Here is a 14,639-nt window from a genome sequence, read left to right on the forward strand (position 1 = left end):
TTCATTAAGATGAATGTGGCCGATGTAGTTTATTTGGATCTGATCCCATAAACACTGTCCCGCTGCCATAGGTGCGGACTACACACCAAATCTGTGGCCCTTTTAATTAAAAAGCTACAGAACTCGGCTGTTTTAGGTAATCATTAAAAATTAGACTTTATAATATTGTGACCCATATCTTCTGTCGGAACAAATTGGATCGGAGCACAGGGTTTTTTCAGCACTGTGAAATTAATGAGTCCAAACATTTTTTTGCACAGACGAGTGGTTCACATTTGTACATTACACCCTCCTCTCTTGCTAAAGAAATGTGTGAATAAATGTTAATACATTTTTTGTTCTCGTTCATTTCTTTCCTCTGCTTTACTAAAACATAAATGTAAGGCACGATGCTAACCTCCCTGTTCATTTTGTTTTTTCTTAACACCCTCTTGCAGCTCTGTGATTTTCTGTTGTGGTGCGATATCTTTTTTCCCATTTGAACAGAAGCAGTCGCTTCAAGCAGGGTGAAAGCAGCATTTTCCAACAAAAGCGTTCTAGGTGTTGGACACTATGGTGATGGCAGCTTCTACAGTATATCTGACGAGCAAGATAGTTCAGTGTCGGCACGTTTTTCTTATTCACTGTAAATAGACGACCCTGAAATCTTCCCAACATTTCATCCCTTTGAGGATTCATGTGCACGTGGAAGCTCCACCAGACCAGCTCTCCTCAGAAATGATTTTCTTGAAATTTGCTTTTTGATTCTCATAGGACAGCTTATTTTTATTTTGTTTTGTGGAGTTACACTATTTAACCACTAACTCAAATTTAACACAACTTTAAACTGGCACTCAGTGGAGCGTATACGTCTGCCAAGGTTCATAGATATAAGTCACCTAAATGTGTCTCAATTAAAAAAAATCCAGATCCATGAAGTATTCCCTGGGAAAACAGTGAAAATGTTGACAAAAGGGAAACAAATATAAAAAATTCTGGATCCACACCAAAATTTCATTGGTTCTTTTCCGACCCACGCTGCATCCTTCCACCGAGTTTTGTGGGAATCAGTCCAGTCTAGTGAAGACACACTGACTTTTGCACATTTGCCAACATCACCTATTATTGTGCTACAAACACCTAAATATAAATGGTGCAGTTTTTGAGGAATTCATTGTTGACAACACAGCGTGGCCTCAGTAATTAAACATGTGACTTGTGCTAATTGCTCACCTCCTGTAACCTTTTATTTGAACTCATGTTTACTCTATCCGGTCCCATAAGACATTCATTAATTACTAGCTCAATTAAACCATGAATATTCAGTGTAATGCAGATGCCAAACATAGATGAAAAAAGTGCTTAATTTCTTTCCTCCTGGTAAAAGCAGAAGTATGAGAGAATCTACGGAACTTCCACCACATCGCTAGAAGCAAGTGAAAAACACAACGTAAGCATTGTTTTGTCCTTGAGGGGAGATTTAGAGTTTAAATGAGCTCAAGGCTTTAAGCTCCAGTGGCAGCAATAAGTAAACCATTTTACAACGTAACCAACACACCAACTGCACTGACAGGTTTGCAGCAACCTTGGCAAACCGAAGAAAATCATTGCTCCTTCAAAACTTAGACCTTGGTGGGGTTTTTTTTGGATTGATGTAAATTTTATTGTATTGCTCCTCCTCAGGTCTGATTTGAGATTTATGTGGCGTCAGGACAAAAAAATGCGACCTAATCTCCAACTGGTTCCGCACCTCCCACTCGTTTGGCTGTTGTGACTAAATCAGCCTCCTTCGATTTTGGAGCTCACTAGTCTGTTGTGCTTCATTACTTCTCTAATGACCCTCTCCAGTTTGAATGAACAATCCAATATAATCACCAAGAACAGATGTTTATCCGGATAAAAAAAAAAAATCTAATCATGTCATAAATAACGATGAAGCCGTCCGAGGGGACATTTTTACTGCAGAATGATCCCTTTCATTATATATTGGTTCATTTGAACTTGAGTATAACAAGACTGTTATGATTGACGATATCAGTGCAACATGATAATCAGCCTGAATTACAGGACGGGACAGTATTAAGAAAATGGAAATCGAAGAATGTCACCAACCCTTCTTCTAAGACGAGAGGCTCGTATTATGTGCCATTTACTCACTTGACCCTGAGTGGCTGCAAGCTGTAAGGTAAAATTAATTGACTGTGCGACTGTGCTGATTCCGTGTTAAGCAGAGACGGTGTCCAATCATCCCGACACAAAGCTGCACCGGTTTTCAGTCTGTAACAGATAAGACATCCTGCACATAACAGTCTTTCAGTTTTTAGATTTAAATGTAATTATATTTTAGCGCTTTTAGGTTAAATAGGCAACATTTCTGAAACTCACTCTCACCCCAAAACATGATATCACAAGATAACAAGCATGTATTTCACCACAGCATCCTTGTCCCCTCAATTACATTTATTTATTCATTTATTTTCTGTCATATCACTGCTATTATGCATGTTGCATTATGCAGCGTGTTTTGCAGAGAAGGAAGTGCCATATAAGTTGTTCTGCATTACTGGAAATGTGAGCAGTTCCATTTTAATGGTGTGTGTGGTTGAGGTGGTGTAAATGTTTAGAGCTCAACGAACTGATCCAAAACTGTGGGAAATGAGTTTCCTAAAGCCCGGTGTGTGTTTCGTTAAAAGGTGAATCTCACATTAAAGAAGCAGGAACTATCATTTGTTTGCCATTTTTGCTGAGAAAAAATCCAATCAATTTTCTATTGTGTGATTATTTGATTACTAATCATTCAGCAGTACTAACTTTATGTCTTGAAAGGAAACGCATCTGTCAAATAGATAAATATGATGTACTACTACAAAATATTTAGTACATATTTACCTTTCAAAAGTAGTATCAATGTAATGTATGATATATAAGGTAACATGAAAAGAAAACTTGTACTGAAACATGATGTACTTATTGATATACTTATCTACTTTCCACCACTGGTTTTCAGGGTCATTTGTTAATTCGAATCTTACTCATTGTTTTCATATCTACGACTCAGTAATTTTGAATATTGTTGGTCCGATCCATTCATTACATTTTACATTTCATTTAGCTGACGCTTTTATCCAAAGCGACTTACAATAAGTGCATTCAACCATGAGGGTACAAACCCAGAACAACAAGAATCAATCCAATCAGATCACATCCTTGATATGATGCTTTAAAAAGGTGAGTCTGTCCATTTTCTATCCATTAATCCAGGTCAGGGCTGAGGTGAAGTGGGGGGAACAGTAAGATTTCGTCCCTTCAGGATGTCTTGACCGAGTCTGCCCGGCCGTCTCCTTCCCCGATGGAACTATTTTTATTTGGAGCTCAAACCACTTCAGCTGGTTTTATCTGTAGGAACACTGGCCGGACGCCAAGGTCCCCTGAAATTGCAAATTCCTCATCCTGTCACTCAGACTATGACCAGCTCCCTTTCAGACGCATCTCATTTCAAGTGCTTGTAAAGGTGATGGTCATAAAAAGGAGCGGTCAGTAAATCTGGAACTCTGATTTATGGTTTAGTTCTTTCTTTACAACCAAGGTCTGATACCAGGGTGTGTGGTGCTTGAGTTGCAAAACAGTCATACACCACGGCCATCAATCTCACAATCCTACCTTCGCCTCACTCATGAACCAGCGTGACCCGTCGAGCTGTGCAAACACAGCCCCGATCAGCCGCCTTATACCTGGAAGTCGGAGAGTGGGGTTCAGCTGAAGTTTATTGTGCAGGACACATCTCGGCTCTTTGGAGTCGCTGTAGTCTCACAACAACACAGCGCAACACAACACTGACCATTACATTACACAAGACCGCACCTGTTTGTGAGTTTTGCATATTGTACATTCGCTCGTGGGTGTTTGTTTCTTACTGACGGAGTCAATTTGCATTTCAAACAGTTTCCGCATCTAAAAATCTGTCACATCTCTTACTCCAGGAAAACAAGATCAGAGTTGCTCACCCCAGCGTCTCATGCCGCTCAGGTCATTTGTTTTCATTGAGAATGGCAGCGTGTGAAGAATATTAAACAAGCGATTGTTAACAAACTGTGTCGGGTTCTCCCAAATGAATCCCTGGCCTTGTTTACAAATGGAGCAAGAGAGTCATCCAAAATTTCCAAATGGGTTTTCTGGGTACTGATCAATCTGTGCACACCCCTGCCTTTTAAAATCTCTTGTCGCCTCTAATCAGATTGGTTGCATATAAAATAAGATAAGATTTTATTAATCCCGAGGAAAATTCTTGATATTAAAATAGAATACGGTGAATGAACCAATACAGAATTAAGTCTGAAAATATAAGTTAAAATAATAATAATACAAATAAAATAGAAGTATAAGTGTACCGTAAATGAAATAAAAATCTAAAGTTTACAAAGAATAATGCAGAACCAGTGACTAATAGTAAATATTAATAGGAATATCAATAGGAATGAGAATAATATGCATCTCTATATGACGTCATTATCATGATGTCATAGTTACATCATAATAATGCCAATATTTATTTTTTCAAATAAGCTTTAGGTTGTGTGTATAATCCCATAAGAATGACATCATTTGTAATAATTTGTAATTTTCTCATTAGAATAAAATGCAGTGTTCTGTGGTTAATAACTAATGAAAACATATAGCATGTATGTGAAGTTACAGCCAGCAGACTGCAAACAGGAGCTGACCCAGGTCTAGGTAAAGGTTAACAAATCTGTCTGTGAGTAAACTTGCAGCCTGTGATTTACAGGGCAAAGGGTAGTTGTATGAATAAGGTAAAGCTGATTCCTTAATGTGGTAAAATGCATTTCTGAAGAAAATCTTTCTTTTGGGCAAAAGGGGGAAAGCAGCCAGAATATCACAACCCCCACACCTCATTCTTATCAATTCCAAGTTATTTATTTACTTCATCTTCCTCCTTTTTCACGGTCTTTTTCTTCTCCCCACTGTGCCTACATTTGAGAACTTTTTTAGATACTTAGACATGCTCAGTATCTTACAAGTACCTGATTCATAAAACAAGATCCCAGTGTAGCCTGGAGGCTCACACCGAATCTCTAAAAATATGTTCTTCCCGGTTATGAATAATTTTTCCGAAAATGGCAACATAAGAGCGATCTTATTTTTCGATCTCCTAAAATGAATGTAACCTCTGTTTTGTGAACCAGGAAATGGATCTTTAAAAGTCTGTGTGAGACAGCTGTTCGGGGGGGGTGGGGGGCACTGCTGTTTCGTGCTGGTGAATATCTCTGTCTGTGAGTTTCGGTGTGGAAAGCAATCTGTTTTCCAAGGCTCATCTAATTGAGTTCTGTAAGGACATTCAGGAATAGACTACTGATGGATTTCCTATTGCAATATACTGAGGATTATAGCTTATTGTGTTGCGTGTACCCTTGATAACTTTAGAGCCAGGTGGCCATAGAAATGAGCTGCTCTCCTTCCAAAGCTCCAACCGCCGCCGCTCTTTGCTTGACAGATGCCGTTTGCCATAAATGATTCATTTTGCATCGAGGTCAGCGTGTTTGTTCGGAGCTTCAAACGTCAAACAAACGAAAATGTGAAAATGGCATGTACTGTATGTGTGACACAGATGGAATAAGCCTTTGAGGTGTGATTAAATTTTCATCAACCTGTGCAGTTCCACACTCTCCTTGTTCCTGTGTGACTTGACTAACAGGCTTTCACTGAGCCACATGTCTCAGTGACTTCTGTCCTCAGACATAGTAAAAAAATAATTCAACACTAATGTATTAAACAACAAGTCAAGTGGATACACAAATAATGAACAACAATATAGTAAAAAACAGTTACACTAATATAAAATATGACCTCAAGGAGATCAACTTTATGGTATAGAAAACCCTTAAAATACATTTATATACAGCTTTAATTTAAACAAATTAAATCAAGATAATCATCCGTGATTGTGTGACACTCTGATAATATTCTGTGTGTTTTTGTTACTTCCTTTGCTTCTTGTCCTCTGTTGGGTTAGTCTGCCTGAAACTAACTGTAGTGATTTTGCCTGAATCCAGGATCACCCTGCCAGCCCTGCTTCACTCAGCCAGCCACTGTCACATGTACTCACTCAGATATAAGTCCGCCTCTCAGTCTGCCTCTCTCCATTCTGGATGTGGATCTACTGGACTGGTCAGAACAACAAGTTCGCTGGTATCAGAGACACATTCCCAGTATCATCCATTCTGTTCTCTTGTTGCTGATAAAAACATCTTAAGCGCTGTCTCTGCTCCTGTGTTCAGCTCGGAGACACCAGCCCTCACCTCTGACCCGGAGTGATTCAGTGGCAGAGGATGTTCAAATCATGGAGAACACTAACCAAGACTTCCCACAGAGGAAGACAGATTTAACTCCAGTAAGATCGTCCTGAAAGCTAAAAGCAAATAGACAGATAATACAGTCAATAGTCATTTTCACAGTTTAATCTGATTCAGAGGCTTCCTCGTGGAGCCTCATCTATCACTGTCAGAAGCCAGTTAGATTGCAATGGATGAAGTGTCACAATATCTACATCCTCTCACTTGTTAACACTTAGGGAATATAACAAGAGCAGTACAGTGGGATCCCAGCTGCTCAGGCAATGAGCCTTTTGAAAATCTCTTCTCAGTGTTGATGAGTTCGCTGACGGGCAGAGCTGAGATATGTAACATTCAGGCTCCTTGGTGGATCAACAAAATGACTGTGAGGGACAGTGGGAAAAAAGAAAATTAGCATCTGTAACAAATTTACATAAGTGAAGATTTTAAAGCTGCATCAATCAACATTTCATATGATCAATGAATCAAACCATTATGTGAAATTTTTTGTGAATTTTCCATCACACTTGCTATTTTAAATGCATAAGGACGTTTACAATGACAAGTATTAACATGCAGTGCACGATAAGTACCCAGCTGTTGCAAAGTGGTCCGTAAGTTGACTGTAAAAGGAGAATTCTTATTTCTTAAAATGATAAAATTATGAATTGTTAATTGCAATCCTTTTTCAAAATGTGGAAGTGAAGTTAGTTAACTTAGTGAAAAAGTAATTACTGATATTAATCATTATGTAAATCACATCTTGACAAGACTAAACATAATTTCTATGTGACAAAAAAAAAGTAATTTCCACGACCGAGGATCAAATCAATGCTGATCAGTGAGGCTTATTAAATGTTAAAACAGCCTGAACAGATATTCCTCTCTGAAGCTGGTGTGAGACAAAAACAGTGTCAGCGTTGTGTTTATAACTTCCTGTTTCCCAAAGCGATAATAAATGCAGCTTTAGAAGCTAAACTACAAACTTATTGGTCATTCTTCTTGTTGATGAATTAAGCTGCTTGAAGTATTCTGTAGACAGAATAAAACTACATGATTCCATTGTAGTCTGTAGTTTTGAATTTGTTTTCGCATTAAGATTATTAACATTTATACTACTATACATTATTTAAAATACTTGAGTGGTGATTTTATTATTCACTTATAGACAGTATAGTTTATCACAAAAATAGACTACTACAGTTTATAGATACACTAAATAGTATATGAAAGAATGAAGAGCTGTTTAAATTAAAGTGCTTACATTCAAATCATATAAACTGTAGAACGTTAACAATTTATGAATGTTTTAACAATATGCTATCAATACTAGTAACCTATTAAAAATGTCCTGGATTAAAACACATCTTCCCGGTAAATATTTTCTACCGCCACTTCATTTTTCCTCTTCTCATTTTATTTCTGCTGTAAATCTCTGATTTGCACTTTTACTTCACGTACGGCAAAGACAGATATAAAACAAAACAAATAGTTTCGACACTTGCTTCATTTGCACAGGTCAAAACATTCAAGTGCACCAAAAAATGGCCAAAGATTAAAGTTACATATACCCCTACGGGCAATTATACCCTGTCAGGTTTTTCCAGCTGATACGCTCACCTGTGGTTTGACGCCTGAGGGATCGCTGAGAATATGCAGCGTTCGGCCTGTAGCCATGGCAACGAGGGCACAGCTGAGATTTGCTCTTACAGAAAACAATTAACGGTGTCATTTATCCACACGTGGAACATTCTGGCTGTGCAGCGAGCACAGATTTCACACCCACGTGCATTCTCCTGGCAAATCAGTTTTTTTTGTGTTTAAACATTCTGTTGCTGCTTTAGATTGTAAGTGAAGAGTCATTTCATCTTTGGCAGGGTTTGTTTATTTTCATTTTATAGCACAACCTGTTTTGGTTTCTGTGTGTGTGTGTGTGTGTGTTGTCCCGTACGCCCTGCGGAACTGACAGCTTCCCCTCGGCTACCTGTGGCTCACCTGCAGGAGAGATAACAGAGACAGATGCCTCTCTGGATCCTGGGGAGCGTTCAGGCTTCCTCATTTCTGACAACCAGCTTCCGTTCACCGGGGTATCCAAAACCCAGCTCACTCCCCTGATCGCCCAAAGCTGCCAGCAACACGTTACCCTGTGTTTCATGTCTCTGCGTCACAGGGCAGAAAATAATGACAAGACATGAGGCCTCTCAGAGCCTTCTGCCACCGAAATATGAATCGTAGAGGTAGAGAAAATAGATCGATGGGGAGAGAGAGAGAGAGAGAGAGAGAGAGAGAGAGAGAGATGGAAAGTGACTAAGATTTTATTCTAAGAAATAGTTTGACATTTTTATGTTTATTTGTCCAGATTTATGAGAATATGAATGGTGTCTGACTCATAGATCTTATGTATTCATGGCTAGAGCTATAGTTAGCTTAGCTCAGCATACAGACTGGAAAAAGTATAAACCTGTTCTGTCCAAAAAAACAAACCTGCCCGACAGCAGCTCTTAACTCATTGATTAACATGTTATAATTGTTTGTCTAACCCCAAAAATAAGTTGTTAATACAATATTATTATGAGACATTACGGCCAGTAACTATGTTGGATGTATAAACTGCTGTAAAACCCCACATTAACATTTTTACAGTTTGGTTTTGTACAAATAAAACTAAAGTATAATAAAATCAATAAATAATAAAACAAGTCAATAGATTTTTTAACGTTTGAACAGGATGTTAATATCCTAGATATTAACTGGATATTGGATATTAAGTAGGTCAATGGTCATTTTAAAAACACTATAAAGTTTCTAATTAAACACTAATTTGTAACCTCATTATTTCCTAATCGCTTGACTTGACTTAACTTACATTTGTCCTGATGTAGGCGAAGTACTTCACTGATAATCAAATGTCACCAGTAATTACTCTGTAATTAACATTAAGTGATGTGAACATTCACCTGACCTTCCTACACTAATTCCACTGTATAGCCAAATATTTCAAAAGTGTGTTTAAAAGTCTTCACTTAGTTTAGCAAAGCAAAAAGATTTAACAATGAAGGGGAGCCACAAAACTGAGAATTTCTGCTCATGCACAGTAGACATCATGTTCCCAGAAATAGTGCACGATGCCCTTTCGCTCCATGCAGTTATTGCTCATTTTGTGTTATACGAGGCCAAATCACATTTCTAGATATTTTCAACTGAAGAAGCGCTCAAGTTGAAAAGAAAAAAAATGTCTCCTGTGACGATGTGCAGATGTGAACACAATTTTCACGCCAGTCCGTCCAGGAAGGAAGGGGATGTACCTGTTAAAGGTCAGAATGGAATTTCCATAACAGGGGAAATTATTGTAATTTTGCAAAGGCAGATATATTATCACAACGCCTTCATCGAAATCAGGACAGCACTTTTCTGAGATAGTGCATGCGAGTCATGCTCAGACAGAAACAGCTCCACATCTCAATCACCATGGGAAACAGTTAGATGTGCCTTTTACTCCAGATTTACAGGGAATTGAAGTCTCTGCAGTGTACTTTGTGCCAAACCTTAAAAAAACAACCCACTTTTTCGAGTCATTTTATGGCACAAGAAGAAGTGCTAAATCAACAAGGGTGATAAATGTATGTATGATAATAGAATATTGAGCAAATCCACACACGCACACACAGACTCTGTATCTACAGTTATTTTCAAGCTGAAAGGATTGTTTGGGAAGTGCACCAGCAGGCAGTCAGGGTGAGAGGTCAACCAGAAGAAACTGCTGGGATGTGCATGGGGATACTGCTTTGTTGAATTTCTTTCATTGAAAAGTTTGAGCAGTCAGAGGCGCACACATTGCATATATCAAGCTGTGTTAGTGGGCCCTTTTGATGAAAGTGGGTTTGCATGTATATTTAATGCCATGGTTTGCCGAGCGCTGATTGAATGTGGATGGTAATAAGGACTGGCATGTCGAAAACAGGCTGTGCCACTCGTCTCCTCCCCAGGTGCACGCACAAGTCGCCGCCGTTTCTCGGCTTCAGCTCCTGCATTTGTGGATACAAACCGACGACACCACTTCCGCGACTCTGTGCTTTCTACACGTGCATGTACATTCGTGAGAGTGTGTGTACGTTATTCAATAACAGGTTCCACTTTGTAGACAAATCTATGGTGGCTTAGTGAGAGCAACAGACAAATAAAGAAATCACCACCAATTTGACAGAGTAGTAAAAAAAAAACATGGTTTTATGTGGATTATTATGGATTATGTTACACTCTCTTAATGGCCAGTATAAACAGAACTAATGATAATGGTAAACAACTGGTATGTATGGTCACCTGACTATTCATTTAAGACAGATGTAAAAATGTATGTGAACCTATTCTTTAAGTTGACCAGTTGTGCTCTAAAATAATTATTTAAGTTTGCTGGTTTCTGAATACAAAATTCACATGTTACAGGACAATTACATGTGAATAACTCTATGTGTGTAATGGCTGACATATACTGTATCATATCTGTTATGAATTAGCATACACTGAGTATGTTCGGCAAATGTCTTTTGATGAATAAATCTTTGCTGTGCAATTTGCAGCGTTTCTGTGTTTGTTTGTGCTGTTTGAATTTGTTCCTGGTATTATGGTTCGATGCATATGAATTTATTCATAGATATGATTTCCTTATGTTTTGTATATTTCCCAGCGTTTTTAATCTTGAACTCTCGGTTTACATCAGTAAGTTTTGAGAGTCAATAATCTATTTGAAACCGACGACAGATTCCAGTCCTTTCAGATTCAATGCCAAGGTAACGTCTTTTATCAATGTGTGAATAATAAATTGTGCATTCAAAACAAAACAAAAGAGGCACTTGCACTAAGTAGTTTACATCAGTTATCATCAATTTACTGTTTTATATGACAAACATTTGAAATATTTACATTTAGAAAATTATCTAATGTTTTCAGATTTATTCCAACGTTTTCCCACAACTGTACAGATGAATCTCATAATAAACCTACAAACCTGAGACACTAAAAGAACATGATCACAGCAGGGACAGGTTCAGAGAACTTGCTACACAGTAGCAAATATGAACAAAGTACAAAAACATACTGAACCCATTACATCTTTCAAGTAAAAAAAAAATCTGACTGTACTGTTGTTACCACAAAATATACTAAATATACTACCTTGTCAAATCTGCAAAATGTCCGCCAGCGATGGCGGATCCTGTAGGCAAAATAAAATGTTTAACATTTGTGATGTGATGTCATCAGTGGACTGCTCATCAGAGGACATCGCAGTGCTAAAAAAAAAACATGCTCAACCATGCACCAGTCACACACGCAGACACGCGCATACACATGTGCACACATCCCCCCCAAAAAACCATGTGCTATTTGGTCAGGAGTTCCTTCCAGCAGTCGATCATAATAAGCTGCTAAACAGAACATTTGTGATGGACCACTTCTGTCCAGTGCATTTCTGCAGAGCCAGTTGGTAGCCGAACTCATTGTCGCTGCTCGCTACGAGCTCCAGGCATCTCTTCGATTTCCTGTTCTGAATGGATCCTCCCTGAAAAGACAAACAGGCTGGTTAAAATGGGGCCGAGCTCCAGAAGAACAATTAGAACAACTATGTAACTTGCCTCCTCTTAAACCCACTCTGTTGTGAATGGATACGGATGCGAGCTGCCGGAGCGGCCTGAGCTCTGGGCGTTTTTGGCTGATTCACACAACCGCCCTCATCGGGGCCCACCAAATAACATCAACATGGTTTCAAGGCAAACACAACAATGCGATTGCCAGTGTAGTCATTAGCCCTCTTCTGAGCAATGCCAAGACTGTGAGAGCATGCACACGATGAATAGACCGAATGAAAAGAGACACAAAAAAAAGACACAATACCAAGCGATCGACAAAAACAAAAACATCTGGTACTGAAGTGGTATTTGGACAGATACACATTTTTTGTTCTTCAGGCTCTGAGCTTCAGCACATTCAGTGTGACATCAAATAACAGACGCTGCATTAAAGTGCCAAGTCTCAGCTTTAATTTGAGTTGGTTTACATCAGTACAGAAAGAACTGTGTCGGCGATACAGCTCCTTTAACACATGGTGTCCACAGACGTAGGGGATCAAAATAATTGGACAGATGCATGAAGTCAGAGAAATTCATAACACTTAATATTTTGAGGGGAAATTATTTGTAGTCAAGGACCCGCAGGTTTCAGTGGACACTTTGTAGATTCCCCGGTGATGCTCTCTCAGAGCTTCACTGCAGCCTCCTTCAGCTCCTGCATGTTGCACGGTCGCTCTGTTTCATCTGGTCTCCAGCAAGTGAAGCTCTCCTCAGGCGCACTGAGATCATGACTGACTAGAGCAGTTGAGTATATTCCATCTCCTGATCTTAAAAAGCTTCTCTTTTTTTTGCCATGGCTCTATGTTTAAAGCTTTGGGTTGGTAATCCTGGAAAAGCTAGTGAGAGCCGGCTACACTGATACATGACACCTCCTAGAAGAAGACTCACTCGCTATCGTCTCTCCTGAAGCGGTGTATCTCCGTGGCTAAAGACCCCGGTCATGTGCAGTGAGAGCATGGGCACGGTTCACGCAGGCAGGCACGTCGGTTAGTAGCAGACAGGTACGTGTTCATTACAGTCCTGAGAATGTGAAAAGGATTTCAACAAATAAGATAAAAAAGTGTTTCAGAAACAAATTACCAACCCTGCCTCCAAGATTCATATCCTGCTGAACGATGACCTGCAGTCTACTTGCTCACTTCCTCTGTATCTGTTCAATTACTTATGAACCCATAAACTTTAGCCACTTTGCATTCAAAGTACGTTAATATAGTACCCATTGTTTAATTTAAAGTGAATATGCTGGGGCACGCAGCTCGAGGAACAGAAAATGTGGAACCAAGACCTAGGTCTGATATATGCGGAGCCTGAAGGAAGAGGAAAAACCTTCAGAGCAAAAATAAAGTAAGGTCCAACAATTTACAAACTTTAGTAAGACAGCTGTTGCCTGTCTGAGCTGAGGGAGCACATCCGCTCATTCCTGATGAAATGAGTCAGGCATTTTTTCTATTACAGTGTCAGGGTTGAAAAAGGACGTGTGACTGAAGAGGAAGCCATCAACATTCAATACAGTGTAGAGAGAGCTCTGAGGAGGAAGCTCCTGCAAATAGCTCAAGAGGAATGAAGAGGGACTGGGGAGAAAAAGACCTGAAGATGGGACTGGTTGTACAGACTGTGAGCTAAATTATTCTTTTGTCACTGGGCTCCAAGAGACATTTTCTTTATACATAGCAGATTGGTATTAACTGCTCTAAGTAGGCATTTATGGGCCAATATGTAACGACGCCCTGAGCCAGCTCATAAGTGCAATCAAGACATTAAACTAAAGTGTATCACTTGTATGAAGCCAGATTCATTTAGATCCTCCGTGTATTGAATCTCTATTCTGGGTACAACAGCTTCCAGCCGAGCTGTGAATGAGCGAACTGCAAAGATGATAATATCGCCATGACAACAGAGCAACTCCATGTGCTGATGCAGCCCAAAGATGTGGTGGAAAGCTTCAGACACGATAAGATACTCTTTTGTAAAAACTGCTGTTTGCAAAGTAAAAAAAAAAAAACTCTACCTCAATTATTATGATATTCAACTGAGAAATTAGAACACGAAGAACTATTATAACGTTTTTCTTATTGCCAATAAGGCAGATGTGTAGCCAGTAATAGGTCAGGGCAGCACCAGCCCACCCACAGTACCCACTGGCCCACCCAGCCAACTATGATCAAAATACATTTTGCTTCTAAAAAATGTGTAATAAACCAGCACATGGTTCCCACAGAGAGACGCTCTTGTTTGCCCCTGATATTCATGAGCTGACCGTAGTAATGAAGCAACAACGGCCTGTAATAAATTCTGCACTGAAAAACTTCAACAAGCAACACAAAGGTGAGACGCATGCTTCACTGGAGAGTTTTCCGGAAACATTGATTAGAATTAATAAGTTGGTTCGGAAAATATAGCGTCTGCTCTACTGTTCCACCTCTGGTTAAGAACTTTTCTTTTGGAGCTTCTGGGACTGTTTCCCAGATGAGATTTACCAAGTTAATTGGGTAGAGTGTATTAACTGAATTGAAGATTTTGGTCAATCATTCTGATAATCATTGATCTGTATGTCCACTTGCCTGTACAGTGCATCTAGTTTTTTTTATCTTGCACAGAGCGATGACGTCAGTATTATTCATCCTGCCTACGGAGCTCTGATTGGCTCATTGTTTCTCAAACAGGAGGAAACTCATCACTAAGCCCGACA

At 39.2% G+C, this 14,639-nt stretch overlaps 1 protein-coding gene across 1 annotated transcript in view; it reads right to left on the reverse strand.

Annotated features, from left to right (window-relative positions):
- Window positions 1-11,189: 11,189 nt before the first annotated feature.
- galnt18b (UDP-N-acetyl-alpha-D-galactosamine:polypeptide N-acetylgalactosaminyltransferase 18b) overlaps window positions 11,190-14,639 on the reverse strand; it is an 80,048-nt gene continuing 76,598 nt past the window's right edge. Inside the window, exon 11 of the mRNA XM_034581326.1 lies at window positions 11,190-11,883. Within this exon, the coding sequence (XP_034437217.1) occupies window positions 11,737-11,883 (147 nt within the window). The 3' untranslated portion in view covers window positions 11,190-11,736. The remainder of the gene's footprint in view (window positions 11,884-14,639) is intronic.

The sequence above is a fragment of the Hippoglossus hippoglossus genome, chromosome 3 (genome assembly GCF_009819705.1).
Source record: "Hippoglossus hippoglossus isolate fHipHip1 chromosome 3, fHipHip1.pri, whole genome shotgun sequence".
NCBI lineage: Eukaryota > Metazoa > Chordata > Actinopteri > Pleuronectiformes > Pleuronectidae > Hippoglossus > Hippoglossus hippoglossus.